The 23,966-nt window shown below is 37.7% G+C and overlaps 1 protein-coding gene across 1 annotated transcript in view; it reads right to left on the reverse strand.

Moving 5' to 3' along the window:
* Positions 1-23,966, reverse strand: part of DMGDH (dimethylglycine dehydrogenase) — a 52,851-nt gene that overhangs the window by 5,800 nt on the left and 23,085 nt on the right. Inside the window, exons 8-14 of the mRNA XM_063295561.1 lie at positions 22,562-22,731; positions 20,364-20,517; positions 19,250-19,415; positions 17,631-17,761; positions 16,359-16,576; positions 16,013-16,170; positions 12,972-13,031 (exon numbers count right to left, since the gene is read on the reverse strand). Of these exons, the coding sequence (XP_063151631.1) occupies positions 12,972-13,031; positions 16,013-16,170; positions 16,359-16,576; positions 17,631-17,761; positions 19,250-19,415; positions 20,364-20,517; positions 22,562-22,731 (1,057 nt within the window). The remainder of the gene's footprint in view (positions 1-12,971; positions 13,032-16,012; positions 16,171-16,358; positions 16,577-17,630; positions 17,762-19,249; positions 19,416-20,363; positions 20,518-22,561; positions 22,732-23,966) is intronic.

Consider the following 23,966-nt stretch of genomic DNA (forward strand, 5'->3'; position numbering starts at 1 on the left):
AAAAGCATAGAAAAGTTAATCCCTTACTATTAAACGTTTAGTAACATTATTTCTCCAAAATCCAAAACGGTTTGCTTCAGATCCCATCAATTAAACAAATCATTCAGAAGGACCCAGAAGCAGGTGTCCTGTTCAGACTAAGCACCAGACAGGTTCTCAAAGAATATTCTTTATTAAATAACTATTTACAGTAAGTAAGTCCTTGATATGTGAGGCTGGGTTAAACAAGCCCAACTGGCCCGACTGGATCCAACTGGAACATGAAGGCTGGAGGCAACAGTTCTTGAACTGGAACAGTACTGGAACGACACTGATGCTGAATCTCTGACTCACTGGATCTGGGATCAGGACTATGAACAGGGATGAACTGAAGACTTGGAGCAGGACTTGAACTCAGAGCAAGGTTAGACTCGGCTGGGGGTTCTAGACTAGGCTGGGTACTCTGAACTGAAGACTTGAAGACAAAGCTTGAAACTGGAGCAAGGCGGACTCGGCTGGAAGCCCCAGACTAGGCTGGATTCTCTGGACTGGAGACTTGGAGCAAGGCTTGGGACTTGGAACTAGGCTGGACTTGGCTGGAAGCCCTGGACTAAGCTGGCAACCAGTTCCTGAACACGATAGGTGTGAAATTCCTGAACAGAATGGAGCATGCTAAGCGCGGGTGCGCAGGACTGAAGGCAAATGGCAGCGCTGGAACATCAAGGCTCGCCCACGCTGCTGAGGAGATTGCGGAGTTTCACGGCTGGAAGCAAAGCAAAGGCTGCTGGGCATGGCTGATGCTGATTCCTCGCTGGCAGCAGATGCAGGATTCGTCTTTGGAGTGGAGCTCGAATGCTGGTTCCTCTTCGGCCACAGACGTTGACTCCGACACTGGTAAGAACTCTTCTCCCGAAGCTGCAGGCTTAGAGGATCAGTTGTCTCTGGCAACTCGCTCTCTGCATGGCTGCCTTTTATCCCGATCTTTGGCGCGCTTGGAGTCTCCTGCAGCCAATCAGGCTGCCTTCTCCTTTGCACGCTTTTCAGCCCATCTCTGGTGTGCACTAACTGGAGTATTCAAATCCTCCTCCGGATCTTGCCCAATCAGCATTGTGGATTCTTCCTACTCTGCTGAGTCATGCTGGAGTTTTGTTTCTCCGATTCCAGCCTGGTAAGTTTCCAATTCCTCCTCTGACTCAGAAATAGTTTCACTTTCCGAGTCAGAGGCAAGCTTGGTTCTGACAGCAGGCCTTCTCTGTTGCAGCACCTGTCCTTTGGAAAAGCATCCTCCCAGAGAGCTGTATGGTCCCCACCTTGCCTGCTTTCAAATGTTCTTAAAAACCTGATTTTTTTCTCCCCAAGCCGTGGGTTAAGATGGATGGACAGGCTGCTTTGAGCTGAAGGGAGATGTGGAAGGATGGTTTTGTTCTCTTGGGTGATTGTTGTTCTGTGGATGTTTGTTGTTTTTATGGAATTGTTCTCTGTGAAGCTGCCCAGTCATTTGGAGTTGGGCAGCCTGGAAATTTGATAAGAAAATGTAAACACTTATCAATGAAGCTTTACACAAAAGTGCAAACTCAAACAGTGAATGTTACTTCATCCTGTCAATTATTTTACCTCTTGGGTTTTGGTTTTTGGTTTTTGTATTTTTGACCTTTAAGATCTGTACATTCTATTTTATTCTTTTAAAAGATCATACTGAAAAGAGATTTATGGTTTTCTCTTACCTTCTTCTTTGGAGAAATTGCAGAAGACTAGCCTAGACAAAATTATTGCAAGAAAACAAATAATCAGTTCTTTAAAAACTTTCCAAAAAGATAGAGGTAGCAGATACAGAGGCAACTGTTTTGTTCAGTCCGTAACAACTGAAAACTGGCAGAGCTTAGGAAATGCCTCATTCCAGGTTTTGCTCCTCCTGCCCTGACCACTTAAAAATAAGTTGCCAACTCCTGGCACATAGGTAGGCCCCAAGGCTGCTTTTTTGTGGCTTTTGGATCATGCTGCTAAGTTACCAAACTACTTAAATCTGTATGATCAATGATGAGGAATCCTGGGAGTTGTAGTTTAGCAATATATTGAAGGCCATAATGTTCTCAGCCTGCTTTCTTGCCATAAGATGTAGGGATGGAAGCATTGACTTAAAGAGGAGTCAACAGTTCCATGACAGATAGGTCTGTCTACAGTTAGAAGCCTTGACTGCTAAGTGAAACTTCAGTACTTCTGAATAGTTACTGGAACACAGAGCAACTGGAAGTCTTCCCAGAAGCATTTAATTGGCTTCTTATTCTTATCCATTAGGACTTTTTATGGAATAGTGAGTTCAACAGGAATAATTTTATCAAGAGATGGCACTTCCACCAGTTATTGGAATAAAATAGAGATGGATGTCTATGCTCCTGCCTCCAGAATTGCAGTTTGAATTGGTTAGGTTTCAAAGAAGTGCCTGTGCCAGATTCTCATTATGAAGCAATTATATATTCAACACAGTGGGGAAAACCTTGCAGCAGTTCCATAGCAGTTGGGTATTTTGAATCACAGACCAAGCAACAAATTCAGAGGAGCAGCTTTCCAACCAGACTTCTTCTTTCAACGGAAAAAATATGTAGTACCTTCTCCTCAAGAAGTCAGAATGAAAAGGAAGAGAGAAAACTTGTCTATGATTTCTTTTCCTTTCCATAGGAACCTAATGCTCTGAAAAGGAAAGGCTGTCATGATTCATTCATTCTTTATTCCTTGAGATCTATCCCTCCCTTCCCATTTATTTTAGCTTTTCTCTGTACCAGTCAGAGGTGAGGGTTATGCTATGAAAATTGTGACTGTGCAATTTGTTGATAAAGAAAACAGTGACAATAGCATCATATGTCACCCAAGAATTATTAATCTGAATAAATATTCCAGGCCAGAAAAGAGAAGCATTTTTTTAAAAAGTGAGAGCAAACCACCACGAGAGATGAAAACAATAAAATCTGCTTAAGTACCCAGTCAATAGCGAGGTCTGCGGTAAGCATGGCCAATTCCCACAGCTCACTTTAATAAGCTGGTGGCTGAGAAGATAATGAGAGATGCCTAGAAATGCTGCTGGAGGAGAATGGTGAACCTGACCTAACATGGTTAAGAGCTTTTTTTAGGGATTACCTCGTGGCAATAAGGGCAGCACAACGTAGTTATCTCTCTGCCCTTATTGTATCCACAGAGTGCCAACTGGTGGCCCTGTTCAGAGTAACCAGGTCCCTCCTGGGTTAAGAGGCACCACAGAAATGCCTGCAGGGCTGCTGTGAGGAATATTCTAGGCATCTGTTGAATCAAGTCACTTGGATTCATTTCGAGTTGGACACTGGCTATACAGGTCCTTTGGAGTTGCCCAAGGCACAGTATGCCCAGTTATTTGGGAAGAGTTCAAACTTTGCCTAGGGGTGCACTTCCCCAATCAGAATTGATGCGCAACATGGGGGTCAACTTGGTCATCCTTGCCATCTTTACTCTTCATTTTTGTCTCTTATTTTTTACTAATTTTTTTTAATAAATCCCTTGCTGGAGTTTGGGCAGCTTATACATTTAATGTATTATTATAAATTTAATAAAGTATTATAATATAAATTTAATACATTATCATCATCATCATCATCATCTGTGAGCCACCAAGGGTTATGTTGCATAAGATGGGTGACTATATAAAAAATTTAAATAAATAAGGCCGTAACTATCAAAATTAGCTATCTATGGGAGGCCTGATGATATAAACTGAGCATACTATTGCTTTTGGTTGATTCTAGTACCTGCAGCAGATGAAAAGGGGAAAAATGTAGGCAGTGTAAATACAAGTGTAGGTTCTAAATGTGACTTGGTCAGTTGCCCTCATCTGTAAGCAGTAATTCCATATTTTGCCTCTACAAATCCTAATTAAACCCTGCTATAAAAGAAACACATGCATCTAAATACATCTAATCTCCCCAGTGCTTATCTTCAACATTATTCATCTGATACCCATAAATCCATAATTTATAAATGGAACAAACAGTTTGCATGAAGGTTAATGCAGCAGTCATAATTAGAGCCTTGAGTATGACCTGGCAGCAGATGTGAATTGTTTTAATGGTGACTTCTACATTAATTCCATAGAAGACACTTCACTCCTCTGAATATATAAAGAAGGAGACAGCTAAAGTTATTCTGACATGCTCAGCCTTTTAAAAAAACATTTTACAATGTATATATGCACAAAAGTCTTCACTTCTGGGTTTCAGAAGAGCTGTTAAAACCTGGTAATTCCATCAAGTACAGGCAAAAGGCCTGCTGTAACTGAAGATCTGTTGGCTGACGTGATATTGTACATTTTCTTTTATATGAGTGTAATACTGTATTGGGTTTATTTTATTGGGGATACTTGGCAAAAAATGGATTATATAAATATTGAATGAATTTAATCTTAAAAATAAAGAAAAAAATGTTGGCAGAGGTCTGCTTCAGGCATAGCCTCCAGGGTACAAATCAGCGTGTCCCACGTTTCATTCAGTGAGGACAGGAGGATATAGGATTTTGTGAGAGGTGTAAATTCCATTCCTCTCTCCTGCAACTCAACAAACAGCTGCCGAATATAATGCAGGTGCTCAGGAAGGCTAGGGGGACGCGGTGGCGCTGCGGGTTAAACCGCTGAGCTGTCGATCGGAAGGTCGGCGGTTCGAAACCGCGCGGCGGGGTGAGCTCCCGTTGTTAATCCCAGCTCCTGCTCACCTAGCAGTTCGAAAACATGCAAATGTGAGTAGATCAATAGGTACCGCTTCGGCGGGAAGGTAACGGCGTTCCGAGTCGTCATGCTGGCCACATGACCCGGAAGTGTCTATGACAACGCCGGCTCCAAGGCTTTGAAACGGAGATGAGCACCGCCCCCTAGAGTCGGATTCGACTGGACTTTACGTCAAGGGAAACCTTTACCTTTACCCAGGAAGGCTATCTCTTTCTGCAAGGTAGGCTTTGTACAGCTTTTTTGTCAGGGTAACTTTACTCCCTGCTGTTGCCTTTACATACAAGTCTCTCAAAGCGTCCCAAAGTTGCTTTGCAGACTGCATATCTCGCAAGTGGACTAGCTGATTGTCCTCAACTCCCAGGATAATGGTGGCTCTAGCCCGCTCATCCTGTCTAAGCCATTCAGCACTGGGATTTTGGGGGGTTTGCTCACCAATTGGCAGCCAAAGATTCTCTCTGCGAAGATACATCTCCATCTTCAGGGCCCAATTCAAATAGTTGGTCTCTGATAGGTGCTCCAGAGGCATCGCTGAGGGCTGGGAGGTAGCCACGGCTGCTTCTTTCTTTTGCAAGTCACCTCAGCTGGCTTCTTTGTCCTGTAGACCGGCAGTTGCTGGAAAATCTCCAGGTGGCTCCAAAGAAAATCTTCACAGGCCTTTGCTACCTGCCTTTAAATTGTGCATAAGGTGTGGAGCTGATCTCTCTATTCTCTCTGGGTTTTACTGGGCGTACTGGGTTTACTGGGCTGCTTACTGGGCCCATAACCTGTTGGCAGAGTGCTAGAAAGCATTTGGCCCAGGAGAGATCAGAAAAGACACACACCAGGCATTTTGATAAAAATTATTTTATTTACAGAAAACAAACATATTTAAAGGCTGTTTGCTGAGAGATTTCTCTCAGCTGCATATCCTCTGCAAGCCTACACAGAAGGGAAACTGAAACTAAAACAAGTTCAGGCAAGTTCCTCCCTTAGGCAATGCAACCATTAACATGTGAAAAGGAGACAATTAAATTCAACCTCTTCACTGGGCCAGAATGATTAGTTACCATAGTAACCTTAATCTGTAGTAGAAAACATATTAACAAAAAATACTTTAACTCATATAATCCAATGTTATACAAGTACATTTTGAAACATGCAATTGGACTTCCTCTCTTTTTATAGCCATCATGCTCCCATCTGAAGAGTAACTTTGATGGCCAAGTGGAAGAAGAAGGAGAGGGAGTGTGTTCTATAAATGGTAGCCATTTAATTGGTAGAAAGAGTAAATTAGAAGCCTAGGTTTATAGAAGAACTAGGTTTGTTCTTCAGTGTAAAGAACAATTGCTTCTTGATAACACAATCAACTGTAGCAGGTACACTAGCGATATATAAGAAGAAAATGCAAGAATTTAAACAAGCATATTGTTTGTGTGTGTGTTTGTGTATGTATGCCTGACAGAAGTTTAAACAGATTTCTGCAATTATGCTCATGAATTCTCAGCTCTGTGGATTTTCTGCTATACTTCATAGACCTATAAATGCCATGAAAAGAAACAAAGAAACAAAGCATGGGTACATATATAAAGAAAACACCATAGGCAATAACCCTAGATGTGGTTATATTGATTTATTTATTAACTCAATTTATATGGCCTCCCATCTTGTGAATCTGACTCTGGGCAACTAACAACACATTAAGTAAAGGTAAAGGTTTCCCTTGACATTAAGTCCAGTCGTGTCCGACTCTAGGGGGAGGTGCTCATCTCCATTTCAAAGCCGAAGAGCCGGCGTTTGTCCGTAGACACTTCCGTGGTCATGTGGCCGGCATGACTACACGGAACGCCGTTACCTGCCCGCCAAAGCGGTACCTATTAATCTACTCACATTTGCATGTTTTCGAACTGCTAGGTTGGCAGGAGCTGGGATTAGCTACAGGAGCTCACCCAGTCACACGGATTCGAACCGCCGACCTTCCGATGAATAACAATGGTCACAACAAATGAAGGGATGAACACAACAAAATAGAAACTTTTCAACAGGCTATCTAACCTCCCAACCCCCCAGAGCCTGGAAGACATCCAGGTCTTCAATGTTTTATGAAAGTCCAGCAGGGCCAATCTGATCTTGGGGGGTATGGTGTTCCAGAAGGCAGGCGCTACAACAGAAAAGGCACACTTCAGATGACATTATTTAATTGAAGGGACTTGGAGTGTACCCTCTTGTCGGATCCGGTATGTAGATGACACTTTTGTCATAATACAAAAGAAACAACTGGAAGAAACCCACAAAACCATCAGTAACATCTTTAATGGAATAAAATTCACAAGGGAGGAAGGAAACAACAAATCACTACCATTCCTAGACATCCTCATCAGTAGAAGAAATGATGGTAAGTTAGAAACCCAAGTCTACAGGAAAGCTACCCACACCAACCAAGTGCTCCATTACCAAAATAACAATCCAGCCTTCCACAAGAGAAGCTGTGTAAGAACATTATTCAGACGAGCACTTAGACACTGCAGCAGCCCAGAACACTAGAAAAAAGAAAAAGATCATCTGTACAGCATCTTCCAACAAAATGGATACCCACTCAACTTTATCAAAAAGTGCCTCACAACCCAACCCACTACAACCCAGCCAATGGAAACTATGAAAAAGATAAGACTGCCATACATCAGAAACATCTCAGAAACCACCAACAGACTGTTACAACCACATGGCATCATCGTAGCACATAAACCAACTAAAACCAAAAGACCCAATAGCCCAAGAAGAAAAAACAGGAGTTATTTACAACATACAGTGCAAAGACTGTAACAGCCACTATGTAGGACAGACAGGCAGAAGACTAGCAGAGTGCATCCATGAACACCAACTAGCAGTCAGAAGACACGATGAGAACTCCTTAATCTCACAACACATGGACAGACTCAACCATAGTTTCAACTGGGAAACGGTGAGCATCCTAAACCAAGCCAAATCCAAAAACACCAGAGAATTCCTGGAAGCCTGGCACTCAGACAAAGCAGCCATCAACAGACACATAGAGGTAAACAACATTTACATACCATTCAAAAGAGACAATAGAAAAACCAAAAGACCAGTACACTCCCTGGCCAGCAATCAACACCCAGATATGCAAAAATCAACACTAGGATTAACACCAGATGACAACATCAAACAGCACAATACACCCTAATCAAGGAACTATTAACTCAGGCAATCAACCAAGCAGCAAACAACAGCCCAATCAAAGAAGTCCCAAGGAGAGAACAACACCCCTACCAACACAAGCAGGGCAAGCCATGGTATATAAACTGAGAGCAAGGCCCTCCCTCTTTGCACTGAAGATGTTGCCTAGTTGGGCAATGAAACGTCTGCAAGAAAACAACAAGGCTCAGAGAGCACCAAGGACTCCACAGACCAGCAGGAAGTTGGATAGACTCAGTTACAATGGTGATGGAGGAGCCATTGGAATAGCTGAAGATCATCATGGAGAAAGTCTGTTTATGTGGTCATTAAGAGTCAACAACGACTTGATGGCACGTAAAACAAAACAATTAGGAAAAAACTGAACTCTGGATGTAGTACAAACTCATTTATAAGATTATAGTCCAAAAATGGTTTCCATATTGAATTAAATCCTGTACCAGATGTGTTTTTCAAATACGAAGTTAATTTTGACATTGATTCATACTACCATAACTTAAATAATCATTCTTCTACGGAAGGGATTGTTTGTAATTTTCAGCGAGAAACGTAAAGAATCCTAGCAGCTGTTACAATGTACAAAGCCAGTTCAGTATACTTTGTGGGAATATAAGGTTTAGTAATATTTAGAAAAAAAATAGGCTGGAAAGAAAAATCCACCTTGATGAATTTAACAGATCATAAAGAGATTCAACATTATAGTTTCATATTAGGAAATGATGCTGGGAAAGCTGGAAGGAAAGACAAGGGGATGACCAGCAGCAAGGTCAGTTGTTTCATTCTATTATAAACCATTTTCCAGAATTGTTAGGCTTTATAACATTGCCATCAAATATGGAAAAATGACCCAATCTGATTATTGTATCAGCAACAATTTTTAGAGAACAAATTGTTTATTTTGGCATTCAATACTAGAACATCATACCATTGATATAACACCTTATATAAATTTTATCTAAGGGTAATATTGACCATAAATGTCATATTTTTCTTCCATTGATTCTCTCTGTCCTGCATATCAATTGTTCTATTTAAATTCTGCACCCATTTAATCATACCATCTTTGACTTGTTCAGTTTCTGAATTATACTTGACCAGCTACTTATAAATGAGCCCCAACAGGTTATCTAAAATTTGCATAATAATTTTTTAAATTCAGTTAAAACTCTTTAAGAGTTCTTTGTTTTTGTAATTCCTTTAAAACTATACTGCTTATTTGTAGATACTGAAACCAATGAGGTGATTCTGGCTATTTGGAAGAGAGGATCTCAAAAGGAGTTCATCTTTGTCTTATTAATAATTATTGCAATTTGTATGGATTATTTTTCCATTGATAAAATACCTTTGTACATTCTCATTCATGAAAATAAGTATTTAATACTGAAGCAACAGGCAATAAATCTGGACTATTTTTTTTTCTGTATTTATCCTATAAAATCTATTCCTTATATATCCAATCTGTTCTTCAAATTAAGCAAGTCTTGGTCACACAATTTAAAATTTGGTACTGCCAGTCTACCTCATTCTTTCAATTCTTATAAAATCTTAAGCTTTACCCTGAGTGTTTTATTAGACCATATAAAATAGGTTGTTTTGTCTCTGCTAGTTACATACTATCTTATTTTCAATTCTTAATGGAATTATTTGTACAAAATAACAGAACCTTGGCAAAATGTCCATTTTTACTATTGCAGTTCTTCTCAATCAGGGCACTTACAGCTTTATCTATCTTGAAATTTCTATCATCATACCTTTCCAAGTCTTGGAGTAATTGTTCTTAAATATAGTTACTATTTTTATTAAACAAATTCCTAAATACCTAATCTATTTAGCTCATTGTTTGCTGTAAATACTGTTTTTCTTCCACAGACAAGTTTCATGTCATAATTTGAATCTTTTTTCTTATTGACCCAATATCCTGATAATGAACTATACTGCTCCATATATTCCATTGTTAGTTCTAAAAAGTTCTTTGGAATTGTAAATATAACATCATCTGCAAATAATTTTAATTTATGTTCTTGATTTGATAATTTAATTCCTGAAAATTGATTTTTTGGTATTTCTTTGCTAATGGTTCTAATGCCAATAGAAATAAAGAAGGCAAGAGGGGAATAGTCTTGTTTCCTTCATTATAGTACATTTTTGTGAAAGAAGTCTGTCTATACTGGTGATGATGATGGAACTTGCTGGGATGGCCAAATTGACATCTTTGATCAGAGAAAAGACATTAAGATTAATCCTGACTGGAAGCCCCTTATACACTTTTTGCGTGAAACAGAAAAAATGATCTTATGATATATGGTTTTGATGATTAGGAAAAAAAATTGATTATGGAAAAAATGAAAGTCATGCTGTAAGAGGTTAATTTATACTTATACTTACAACTGCTGTAAAAGAAAATCAGAAGTTACTTCTTTATATTTTCTTTCTTTCCTTTTTTTCTGCACTTTTGGCTTTATCTTTTCCTTCCTTCCTTCCTTCCTTCCTTCCTTCCTCCCTTCCTTCCTCCCTTCCTTCCTTCCTTCCATCCATTAGTCTTTGTTAGTTTTTATCTTCCTTGTTTAAAACCTTAATAAGGTTATTTAAAAATAATAATAAAAGTCTCTTTATTCTATGTGGTGCATTCTCAAAGATAATTCCCAAAGATCATAAGGACTAGCCCAGTAGCTGTAGCAATTACAAAAATTGAAGTATGCAAAGCTGAGTAGAATATGGATGGAAACCCCCAGATTACAAGCTTATTATTTTATCTGGTGAGGAAAATAAAAGGAGGCAATTAAGGACAATGATGCTTAGAAAAGAGATATTACAGTTCAGTGTACAGAAAGCTGTCAAAAGATACGTGTAATCTTTTAATAGCATGATTTATTTGCTAAATCTCTTGTGAATGATGGAATAGATCCAAATTATACAAACAAAACTACTCAGCTGTATATGAGAGCACCAGCATCTGCTGCAATCTGCTTTAACCACCACCTTAAAACCCACAGGAGGCCATGCTTGTGCAGTATTTTCAAATTAATTATTCTTCACTGGCCGTTCTTGAGTAATTGGAGGACAGCCTTCTAAAGTAAATTCCTTTCATAGTTAAACAAAGATATGACTTTTTACCCCTAAAGGCAATCAATATTTGACAGATTCATGTTCTAAACAGTTGTGCCAAATGTATTTTCCGAAGGATATATAGTAAAGAAAATATTTTCAAACTGTTTCTTGCAATAAATGCATTTAATTAATTAAGGGCACAACCATATAATTAGCAGATTACAAACTGGCATTTTATTGCTCTGGATTTGGGGTGAGCTATAAAAACTCTTGGATGAAAAACTTACATTAGAATTGTGAATTTTAGCATGCCTGTTTGTTTCTTAAAGGTCAAATTGGAGCTTAATTTAAATTAAAATCACTTATTTTTCATCAACCCTCACATTTTAAATCCAAATACAGTTGTAAATGATAAATTCATCTCAAATACTTCTTTCACACTTTCTATTCAGTTTCTGCTGGTGCTGCTCCAGACATATACTGTATGCTTTCTTTCCATCCTTGAGAAAGGAGGAAAGGCTGTTATTTAAAAACTGTTAAACTATACCTTTAACCGCATCTGCAATTGATTCTGTATATATGGAGAGCATATATAGAGAATCAATTGCAGGTGTGGTTAAAGGTATAGTTTAACAGTTTTTAAATAACAGCCTTTGCTCCTTTTTCAAGGATGGGAAGACACCACTTCAGTATGGGCATGAGAGGGAGCCCTATGTCAAGATAGATTTAGAAGTCATGCAGTCAGTGTCATTTTGGACTCTCTTAAATGATTCAAGAAGAATATTGTCAGAATGCAAAACCTCTGAAGCCTTTTTTGATATTTTGTTCTAAGCAAGTGGTGAAAAACTTCCACTTGTTAAATACTTAATATTTTGCTATTTCAATGTTATTTCTCTTGCTTTTCATTAAATTTATAATTTGCTTATGTTTTATGAGAGACTGCTGCTTAATGTTTAAAAGGAAAAGTTCTTAATTTTAACAAATGCAATCCTGAATCTTGGCTGGCAAAGGCAAAATACTAGGCCCAAATTCCAAGTCCTTGAATCCAGTTAGTTCTCCCTAATAATTTCTTCCTTTTAAGTTTTTCTTTTAAATCTCTTTCAGGACTTAGAACATGTACACTTCTGCAAATGCACTTAAAATTGCAAATACAGTAAAATATTTAGGAAGGCCAAGTTTACATTAGGAAATATCTTTCAGAGAATGGTTTCATTACTAGTATAGAATACTGAACTACTGCAAATATTAATTGCATTAAAAATAAGCCCAACTCATATTTCTAATTTACTCACTGGTATAGGGTTCCAAAGCTTCTACCATCATACTGAACATCCCTAAGTATGTAAGAAGTAAGAAAGCTCTGAGTAATATGCTGTGTAAAGTAACATTCTTCAAACTGGCCTCCTCCAGATATGCTTAACTTTAGTTCTCCTAATATTCAGACAGCATAGCTGAAAGCTACTTTGCTGGGATATTTCCCAGATAACATTTATTTATACACACACACACACACACACACAGAGAGAGAGAGGGGGGGGATTTAAAAATGAGAAATAGTAGGAAGAAATTTCTCATGCTCTACCAAGGAAATTATCCAGTTTGCATGGTAAAACTGTAAATTTCTAACCTGAACATAACAAAAAGGCTGATATACTGTATGCTTAGATAATTAATGCATAGATAATTAATCTGCAGCAAAACTGAGCTGTGATCAATTAGCAATTCTTGTTATTTCATACTAAATTAGAATTGTGCAATGGAATTGTTCTGATCCCCAAATTATTTGAAAAGTGCCAAAAATGAGGCTGATTTGTGGATCACATTACAGCTTGAGCTATCTATCAAAACAGCAGCAGGGACTGGGAAATGAGAAGGATATGCACCAAGGAACACTGCTGCTGAAGTGTATGATTATCTAGGGTAGTTTTGCAGAGTTCAAATATAACAACTATTTGCAAACAAAGGAAAAAATAATAAGTATTTATAATGCGCTGGAAAAAATTAAACCTACCTTATTTAATTTGATAAAATATTTCAGTCCAGCTTCCAGAGGATTGGTGTCACAATTCATCTGTTCAAAAAAAAGGTGCAATAAATAACCACTAGGTGGCATATTTCTTCTCATTTCTTTTGCTATCCATCAAATGAAATCTCTATTTTATATTAATAAAATATTTATTTTATTAAATTAGCATAGTTCTTAATAACATTTATATACTATTCCTGTACTATTCCTATTAAAAACAAAAGTGCAAGCTTCACTATCCACTGGAAAATCAGCAGTGTGTAAGTGATAAAAGTGCTATCATCATAATGATAAAAGCACATTTTTTAAGCAACACAAATCAGGAAACCCATAAAGCTATCTTAACTGAATCAGACCACTGAAACTTGTTTCTATGTGAACAGCAGCTCCTTCTAGGACTTTGAAGTTTCTGCAGGTCTAGCTACAAATGCTAGTGATTAAACCTAAGGGCAAAACTTGATGCAGAGCATGCATAAGCATGCAAGCAGTACCTGTTGAGACCATCTTAAACCAAATATCTGGGATTGTGTTACTGCTGATAAACAAGCCCAGGAAAATATGCATCTGCTTTAAGTTTTTTTCAATGAGGGCTCCGGGTCACATTTTTGCCTTTGAAACCACTATCTCTGTACAGCATTGTTACAGTTCAATATTTTTTTACAAATTCTGTCTGGGTTTCTGATGTTCTAAGCTGCATCTTGGCTCACCAGGCACTGGAAAATTCTTATTCAGGAACTGTTTACTCAGCAAAAGGCTCTCAGCCACAAATTAGCTAGACTGGTGACTTTATTTTAGACTAGAATGAAGTCATATAAAATAGATCTTCCTATTATGGTTCACAGCAATCAAAGCCTATATATACTGTATACTTTATGCGTATGCATGTCTATGTCTCCTCTCTCTCTCTCTGAGTGTGTATGTGTGTCCCAGGGCTTAAATCCGAGGCTTTTTCCTCCTGCCAACAGATACTTTGCTACTCTCTTCAAGAGCATAGGAGGCAAGGAGATGTGTTGACATAATACTTCTCTTGAGCTTATCAACCATTGTTTTCTGTCTTGCCACCTTCATTCTTAACCAGAAGTGCCATTTACTTATGAAGCCAAAAGGGTACCATCTTTCAGAAGAAGAAAATTCTAAGGATTGCAGAAGTACTTTTATATGTATATAGTCTGTGCAACAATTTGGATTAAAGAGGCGAAGGTAATTCTGAGTGTGTGTGCGTCCATGCACATTACATGTCAGTATCTCCTTAAATTAAATGGGGGGTTTGTGCTGCATGAGCGCAGACAAAGACACAGCTTCTTTAAGGAGTTGCTGACAGGTGTAATGGGATTCATATTTTACTTCAAATCCAGACAACTTGCACAACCCAATCAGGTAAAATACATACCTGCAAAGATGTGTTTTATAGAAAGCACCACAGTGTAGTTATCCAAATTCATAGAGGAAAAGGTGATTGGAGCAGACGGAGCACCCACATTGAACCTGTCAACTACTTCTGATTTACTTGTCCTAGGTTTCCATTCAATCCTCATTTTGTTTCACCAATTTTTGGAACTTTGTTTTTTAAGTGGCAAGCAGCACTGAACTGACCTGTATTTTGTTTAATTTTTGAAGACAGTGAGCTGTAACGTCTTTAAAGAGATAGAGTATCATTAACACTCATATGTACGGGTAGTCCTCACTTACTGACTGCCTTGTGCAGCGACCATTCAAACTTACAATGGTTGAAAAAAACCCAAAACTTTGAGACCAATCCTCACATTTATGGCCGTTGCAGCGCTCACAAAAACAAAATATCTTAAGGTTTGGGAGACTTCTCCCTCTACCCCCTGTAAGGGAAACCTTCCCAGAGAAAGATTTCATATGGTTCTCTTTTTATGTATCTCTGCCTCCTTTGGGGGATGGGGAGAAATATTTAAGTTTAGGCTTTATTATTTGTGCCTTCCCCTCCTTGATTTTTCACTAGATTCAGTATGTCGGGGTTTGTGTACATGTGTGAGGAACAGGGAGGGAAGGTGTGTATATGTGTGTATAAGTGAGGAAGAGGGAGGAAGGATGCGTGTGTGTGAGGAAGAGCGGGCAAGTGCGTGTGTGAGGAAGAGGGAGGAGCATGCATGTATCTGAGGAAAAGGGAGGGAGATAAGATAAAACTATAGAAGGCAAAAGTAAAACTTACAAGTTGTGGTCACATAATTTTTTGCTTAGCAACTGTGGTGCTTTGCTTAACGATTGTAAGGGAAGTAGTAAGTCTGTTGCGGTCATGTGATTTTCCACTTTAGCTAAGCGACTGAGTTGTGGGTCCCAATTGTGGTTGCTAAACGAGAACTATTGTATCCAGTGCACATTTGACTGATGGACAAAAACGCCTTAAGACAAATGAGGATGTTTGAATAAGTGTTTCAGAAAGCATAGAAATGTATTAGGAGTGCTTCAAAAATAAAAGCTATAATATGCACAGATACTAATCTTACTGATTAAACTGTGCATGTTTTTTCTTCTATTTTGTGTTCTTCAAGTAGCTTGCTAAAATGAAATTTGCACACAAATTTAGGAGCTGAAAACTCTTTGCATTAGAAAATCAGAGTTTAATACTAAGAATACTTTTAGATAAGTCCATTCATTCTGCTATAACTTCTTAATGAAATTAAATATTTAATTTAAATATACTTAATTATTACTGTACAAAGTTTTGATTTTTTTTTCACAAAATTAAAATTATTATTATTAGATTTTTATCCCGCCTTTATATCTATATATCTATATTTACAGGTCAACTCAAGGCAACAAACATAGCTAATACTCCTGCCTCCTGTTTTCCCCACAACAACAACACAGTGAAGTGGACTGGGTAGAGAGAGGGTGACTGGCCCAAAGTCACCCCACCAGTTTTCATGCCTAAGGTGGGACTAGAACTCTCAGTCTCCTGGTTTCTAGGCCAGCACATTCACCACTACACCAGACTGGCAGATGTGCGTGTGTGCACACACACATACACACACACACAAATATATAAAAAGACAAACCTCTGCTCCCCAAGCACGAAAAGCCTTTTCTAGCCGTAATGTGTTCATCGCATAAGTTCCAAAGTTGTCAATTCCTTCTTCACAGCCAGCTTCCATGATTGTAGAATATAAAGCTACAGTATCTTCTCGTCTGTGGTACAGTTCCCACCCTAGTTCACCTATAATACACCAAAGACTAATACCTTTACCAAATCTAGGATTAAACTATAGCCATCAAAACTTTAACCGAAAAAGAAAGTTGGAATGATCTTTTTTTATAGCTAGGCTATTTGATAGCACTGTTACATTTTTTTAGAAAAAACAACTATTCTGTTTATGAGACTAATAATAATTTCCTTCCACTTACCCGTGTAAGATATTCTAATTGCTGTAACAGGAATGTTAACAATGTTTAAATGCTTGGACTGCAGAAAACTAAATGCAGCATCACTAAGATCTTCAGATGTTAGCTTCTGGAGAACTTTCCGTGCATATGGACCTGCTACACCCAATACTCCAATTTCATCTGTAATATTTTTGATATCAACATTATATTGTCCTCTAAGCGCCTCCTCTTCAATCCATCTGAATATAAAATAGAATTGTTATTAGATCAGACAAACAAAATATTAGATAGAGAACTAGAAATTATATAGAAAGTAAGAATAATACTGACAGACCCCAGTCTTTTAGAATCACCAAAGATTCAATGGTGCTAAAAAGGCTGTTAGGATAGGGACCACCAATTAATATTAGTTTTAAATAGCTCAGAAGGAATGTGATCTCTTCCTTCTGCTCTACCTGTTTTGTTTTGTTTTTATGCTACTAGTGTTTTTTTTAATTTCTGTCCTTCTAATCAGTAGCCAGGCTGGGAGATTCAATTGCGAGAGTTCATAGGGCAGGGCAGAATTTATATCTGCTTCTTAGGCAGAAAGAGCTCAGAAATGCAATTCCTAGCTAACTTCAGAGATATAACAGGTTAGCCCAAGGCCTTGTCTTTTCAGCTACAGCTAGCCAGTAGATCAAGAAATATGATGATTGCGGGGGAGCCTAAAGCATGATACAACTCCAGCAATCACTTCCAGGAAAAAAATTCCTTGGGCTTCTTGGACAAGATTAGCACACCCAATACTTGCTTGCTGCCATAAGGTTCAACAAGCAAAAATGCTCCAAAAATACTCCAATGAGCCCATAAGGTTTTTTAAAATCTATAACTTAACTGAGGCTATTGCAAAATTTTCCATTGCTAATATTTTGTCAATGGGCAGCCCATTAAAACTACTTCTTATTGTAATCATTCAACGTATTTACTCAAATGTGTCAGAGTCCAGTGCAGTATCCTTTTATCCACATATGACTTTCTCACACATTAGTTAACAAGACTTTTGCATTTTATGAACCTTATGAACAAGTTACTCGCAAGATTTTATATATGCACATACTATATATACTGAACCATTCACAAATTGTCTCTGATAAAGATTATTATTATTATTTCAAGTTCTAACCCACTTTTAAATGTAAAATGCAGACTATACACATACATAGCCTTTTTTGATTATCCTGAACTGCAGTTCATCTCACATTCTTTGGACCACAGGTTACTTTTAAAACTTCAGTAGTTAAAATGTACACTGACCTCAAGTCATGAAGCTCTGATCCAGAACCAGTAATTAATAAAAATTCCCCTGGATTCAGATGAGAGACTGTGAGTTCAGCATAGACTTTGCCTTTTGGGGTTAACATATGACTTATATTTGTGAAACCCATCTATGTAGAAAGAAAGCCAAAACTGTAATTAAAATTGTCAATTATATAGTAGCTTATAAACATGTAATACAAATTAAGTTTTTATAGCATAGCCTGCAAATATTACTGAATTAAGTATACAGGTAGTCCTCGCTTAACAACCACAATTGAGACTGGAATTTTGGTTGGTAAGTGAAGCAGTCATTAAGCAAATCTGACCCAGTTTTATGACCTTTTTTGCAGTGGTCATTAAGTGAATCACCACAGTTGTTAAGTGAACCACATGATCATAGAGCAAATCATGTGGTTGCCCATTGATTTTGCTTGCCAGAAGCCAGCTGGGAAGATTGAAAATGGCAATCACATGGCCATAGGATGCTGTGATGGTCATAAATATGAACCGGTTGCCAAGTGCCCAAATTGTGATCATGTGACCGTGGGGACACTGTGATGGTTGAAAGTGTGAGCACTGGTTGTAAGTTGTTTATTTTTCAGCACTGTCATAAGCCTGAGCCATCACTAAATGAATGGTCATTAAGTGAGGACTACCTGTATTTATTCCTCTTCTGAGTTTATACGTTCCTCTCTTTTTTTGCCCCCAATAGAAACATTTTCTATCCAGAATTATTGGAAAACATTTATTCCATGTAAGTCTGTAAACTCCTCCCCTGTTCTTGCATTCTTTGGCAACTCGTTATATTTTCTTTTTGAGAACACAACAATAATAACTACAACAATTTTATGTTTTCTTTTTACTTGTTTGAGAGTTTTATGGTTTTAATTGTTATTATGTTTGTATGCTGCCCAGAGTCATATTTTGTGGGATGGGTGGCTACATAGATCTGCTAAATAAATAAACAAATAATAAAGCATCTTACTCTGCTCTTCTTCCCAGCATATATTCACAACTAATAGGATTAGGTCTACATTTGTTTAAATTGGAATGGATTAACTAACTATACATTGGAAGTATTCTTTACATGATACCTATATGCAGTGAGTGTCTCATTTAATAGATCTGATCCATACAACCACTACCCCATTCCATAGTAGAGTAAACGCAACTGTTCCATAATGTGGAAATGAGATGAGCCAACTGCATCTAAGTAGTGGAGAGATTATGACCCCATTAGTTTACCACACCTGGAACCAAACTACAGAAATTATAATTGCATTACTGGCTTTTTAAAAATGCAAGGGGAGCCTATTCTAGATCATTTTGTATTCAACTACACCCTGTCATTTAAAACAGGGAAGGCAATGGCAATTAGGAAATGTGGTAGAAAATGTCAACAGAGTTGGGAAGGCAATGTGACACATGGTATACTGACCTCCATGGCCCCTTGCAGCTCCAGAATAGTTCATTTTTAAACGCCAACTCTACAGTCAATCCTAATTGGATGGTAGGGTGCTTATCTAGTTGGGACCTTTGATTCAACCCCTCTGGGTACAAAGTTATGAAATGAATGGAATCAATAGTAGACTACTTACAATTACTACATCATTTACCTTTGGGACCACATTTGCAAACAGATGATCCAAAAGTTTAACTGAATCACTGCCTTTGATGCTAAACTTGCCAAAAGGAGTGAGGTCAATCACACCCACTTTTTCCATCACTTGTTTGTATTCCCGACCTACAGGTTCAAACCAGTTTGTACGTTGAAAACTAGGTCTGGAAAAGCAATGTTTCAATGAATTTGAAAACAATCAAGGATATGACTACTATTTCTAAGTTAGCATATAGCAACTTGTTCAAAAACATAGACTTGGTGTTATTTTTCTTCCTTTCTTTTCAAATAAACGTTAATACATGTATCCTGATTAATGTATTAACTACTTTTCAAAATGCTGACATCGCTAGTATTGAATTACAATGAATAATGGAGATAAAATATATTTTATACTGAAAGCAAAATGCTTGATTTGCCTCCAACAAAATATGGCATAAAAATACATGAAAAATATATTCTTAAAGGTACTTTTCAGATTTAAACAGAAACAAAGAAGTTCATGTACATATCCTAGATTAGCAGTGAAAACTGGTGGATCAGTTATTCTTTCTTAGTCTGTCCTACTTCTTAAGGTTACAGTAAAGATAAAATGAGGAGGGAAAATATTTAGGCTATTCTGAACATTTTAGAGGATATAAATGTAACTGATTTAGAGGAGGATATAAATGTAATTTAATTATTGTATGCCACCCAGAGTCACTTCCTATGAGATGGGCAGCCATATAAATTTGATAGATAAATAAATAAATATTAACATGCTACTTATTGAATAACATAAAATACAGTAAACCCTTGATTTAATTAACATATAGGACAAAAGAGGTGTCTATTAAACCAGAATGTCCATTAAATATGGGATATTGTGCATATATATTTTACTTATTTTACTCATGTGTAAAATGGGAATGGGTTTTGATATATCCATGGAAGTATATGGTATAGGGCCAGATTTTGTCTGTTGCATCTGAAGTCCCCTATACCAAGGTCCACACTAATTCAAAGGTTTACTGTATGTAGAAAAAGCTACCTAGCACAAATGGACAACATGATATATTTCCATTGAATTCTTAAAGATAAATCAGCAGTGCAAATATTTAATTTTCATTTACTTGTATCCAATTTCATCACCATGTTTGTAGAACCAATGAGGTTGTTCCCAGCCTGCATGAAATCCCATGGAGCATTTAGACTTAAGGATTTCATAAAGCCCACTGACTCTTTCTGTAGGTCTCCCAGCAAACCTTTCTTCTTTAGGAAACACAACTGCAAAAATAGGAAAACAACACATTAAACTAAACCACATGAAAAACAATAAATTAAATCACATATACAAAGAAAAGGCTTGCCTCCAAACCTCGCAAGAAGGCTGCACGCGATTTGGACAAGGCCGGGCGTGATTTGAGTAGGGGTGGGTGTAGCCTCAGGAAGAAGGCCTGGTGGAGCAGCTGCCTCACGAAGGACCAGGCTGGGTCTGCCTTGTCAGCAGCAGCAGGAAGAAGACAGCGAAGGTCAGCTGGGGGCAGCAGGGCCAGCGAGCATAGGACAGCAGGGCAGGCAGGCTGGCAGGGCCAGCAGGGTGAGTGGAATGCAAGGCAGCCAAAAGGGCAGAAAAGGTGGTGAGATAGGTAGGGGAAGTTGAAAAGGCGGGGGTCCCTTACCTTACCAAGGCTCGGGGCTAGGAGGGACCAAGCAGGGAATGGCCTGGATCGGGGTGGGTCCTCAGCTAACGACCAGTGAGATTCGGTTAACAACAGCACCAGGACTGCCGGGATTGCTGTCGCTAAGCGATGCAGTCACGCAACGTCACACTTCACGACCGTATCACTTAGTGATGGGAATTCCGGCCCCAATTGCTGTTGTAACTCAAGGACTACCAGTAGTTGACACTGACACTATTCACCATACCACTCCATACCTTTCCATCATCACTTCACTACACCCATATACTAGTTAATATATTTATCTTTTGTTCCTTAAGCTTCTCACTGCTCTCTTTTTGAGGAAAGTTTCTCAGTCTTTCCTTTCTCTGGACTTATTCTCTCTTCCTTCATATATTTGATCTGTAATTCAGTTCTTACTCATTCTCTCTATGCGACCAAACTATGTCAAGACCCTTTTTTTGTACTGGTCAATCACTTTTGTATTTAATCCACATTCTTTCAGCACCCATTCATTCTTGACCCCATTTCTTCTTGTGTTACTACATACCCTTCTTAAGTATCCCACATTGACTGCATGTAACCTGTTAAATTTATTCAGAGCTACCCACTGGTTATACACATATAACAAGTGGTCAGAAGTAAACAACAATTCACAGCAATATACACTTATTTCACAGCAATTTGTGACAAGCGTTTGTTCCTCACAACACATCCCAAATCACCGACTACCTTTCTACCACCATTTGTACATCCTAAGATTTTTTCATCCGTTTTCCTACTACTTGCTCTTGTTTTTTTTTTTTTGCCATTTATTTACAATTTACAAACATTAACTCCATTCATTCACTTTAATTTTCAAATCCATACACCTTGCACAATTGAGCTAATCATTGGAATCCACTTCTTATTCATGCTGTTTCCATCATATACTGCTCTTATCACATTCACCACCCAACTTTCAACATCATATTTGCCAAATCATTCCATAATTCAAGCCCATAAGCTTTATCATAGGCTTTCTTTACATAAACAAATGTACACTAAACACTGGATATAAATAGAAAGGTAGTATGCAATGTTCTCTATGTATAGTACTAGAGAACTCCAAAAACGACATGGTGTAAGGATTGCCTATTCTAAAACACCATCAGATTCATAAGCAGGATCACAAAGATATCTGATTTATTAAAGAATAGTATGCAGAATCACAAAGAAAGCTGAGAATGGAAAAAGCGCGCCAAATGCAAACTAAAAACCCTCCATACAAACGAGATCCCTCCCCCTGTAGAATCTTCCCAGGCTCACAATCCCAGGTGCTCCTAACGGCTTCTGATGGTCCGCGGGAAAAGTCCTTGAGCAGAGCACATAACCGAAACACATTCCATTGAAATGAACATAGATACAGAGCTTGGCACAAGGTTTCACAGCAGCTCCCTCCCAACAGAAACGCGCATCAGCACCATGGCATGTGAAACGTTACGATGTACAGTGCACATTGAAACAGTGAACATGACACATAGCAGTAAATAACTGACTCCTGTTCCTATTAGTCCAGATAATTATATTAAAAAAAGTCAGTACAAATACTGTATGTTTAAGCGTTAATATTATATATAATATGGAAAAATTATAAGCAAATATCTTACTAATATTATTGAATCCATAAGATTCTCTTGCTTTTGCTTCTGTGTATTTTGTGGTTGTCCACCTTCCATACCTATTTGGATCTACTTCTATTAGGTCAAAAGGAGGCTCTCCACTGAGTATCCAGTCACTGAGATACTTCCCTATACCACCAGCATGGATGATTCCATACCTGGGAGGGGAGGGGAGATGAAAGAGGGAAAAATATAAGTATTTAATTTACTACAGTAATATATTTCATCAACCATCTCAATAAAGGCTCGGTAAACTCACATTCTCCTAGTTTTACAGGAATTCTGTGTTTTATCTCCCTGATATTTGGTTAGTGCAAGGCTTAGCAAGGGAGAGGAAGTCAGCTCCAGGTAGAAGGATTAGATCTGAAAGTCTGGGTATAATTCCCAAGTAAGGCATTGATTCAGATCTACTTGACACAGGATGAAATCTCCTACAAAGAAGTCAAACTTCCACATAGGAAACAGCATTAGTCTAGTTGTAGTCTGTGATAAAAAATTATGTATCTATGATACCATGTGCTCATATCATAGGAAGGTGCTGCTAATTGCATTTTCCTACTGTGTAGACACATGATAAATAGACACATATGCATATATATAACATGCTGATACCTGCAGCTTCCTCCAAAGAAGTGCCCTCTGTGTAGGAAATACATCTGTCATGGAGCAGTCTTCACAGGATAGTCCCTTGTCATTTACTATCTCTCTATTTCTTTGTTTAGCTGATCACCTGTAAAATGGGGAAATCAGCAACCTCCTCTGTGAAGGCAAATGAATTATAAAAATTGATAATTATTCTGATTCATAACTTAATGTTAAACTATATTTTGTTTACTAAAGAAATTGCAACAAATGAGATTCAAACCATGTTAGATATATCTATTCATAGCTATATCTAGCTAAATTTATTTATATCTATAATATTGTATAATTACATTGGTTTTATAAGATGCAAATGGATTATTGCCTTGCAATAATTCATTCTTTATTAAATTTTATTATAGATGTTGAGAAGAATATTCAAATCATTACCAGATTGTTAGTGAAATCAATAGAAGAGATATTTGCTACCATTGAAGCAATGTAAGTTCAAAGTACCATGGGATAAATCTCTGAGATCCAAAAACTTAGGTAACATCACCAGCAATATTTCATAATTTTGTCCAGATCACAAAAGAAAAATATTTGCAATACTAATTGCAAATTAGTATTAATTTAATACTAATTAAATATGAAATTATTATTTTTTCTAACTTAAATTTGGTTGGACTCAATTCATCTTGAAGGGTTTTTTTTACTATTTTTTACTTATAACCACTATAAGCTAAGGTTGGCTTTGAAGTGAGTAAACTGAGTATTAATTTACTCATTAAAAAGAACAGATTGATTTAAA

This window comes from Candoia aspera, chromosome 2, assembly GCF_035149785.1.
Source record: "Candoia aspera isolate rCanAsp1 chromosome 2, rCanAsp1.hap2, whole genome shotgun sequence".
Classification (NCBI taxonomy): domain Eukaryota; kingdom Metazoa; phylum Chordata; class Lepidosauria; order Squamata; family Boidae; genus Candoia; species Candoia aspera.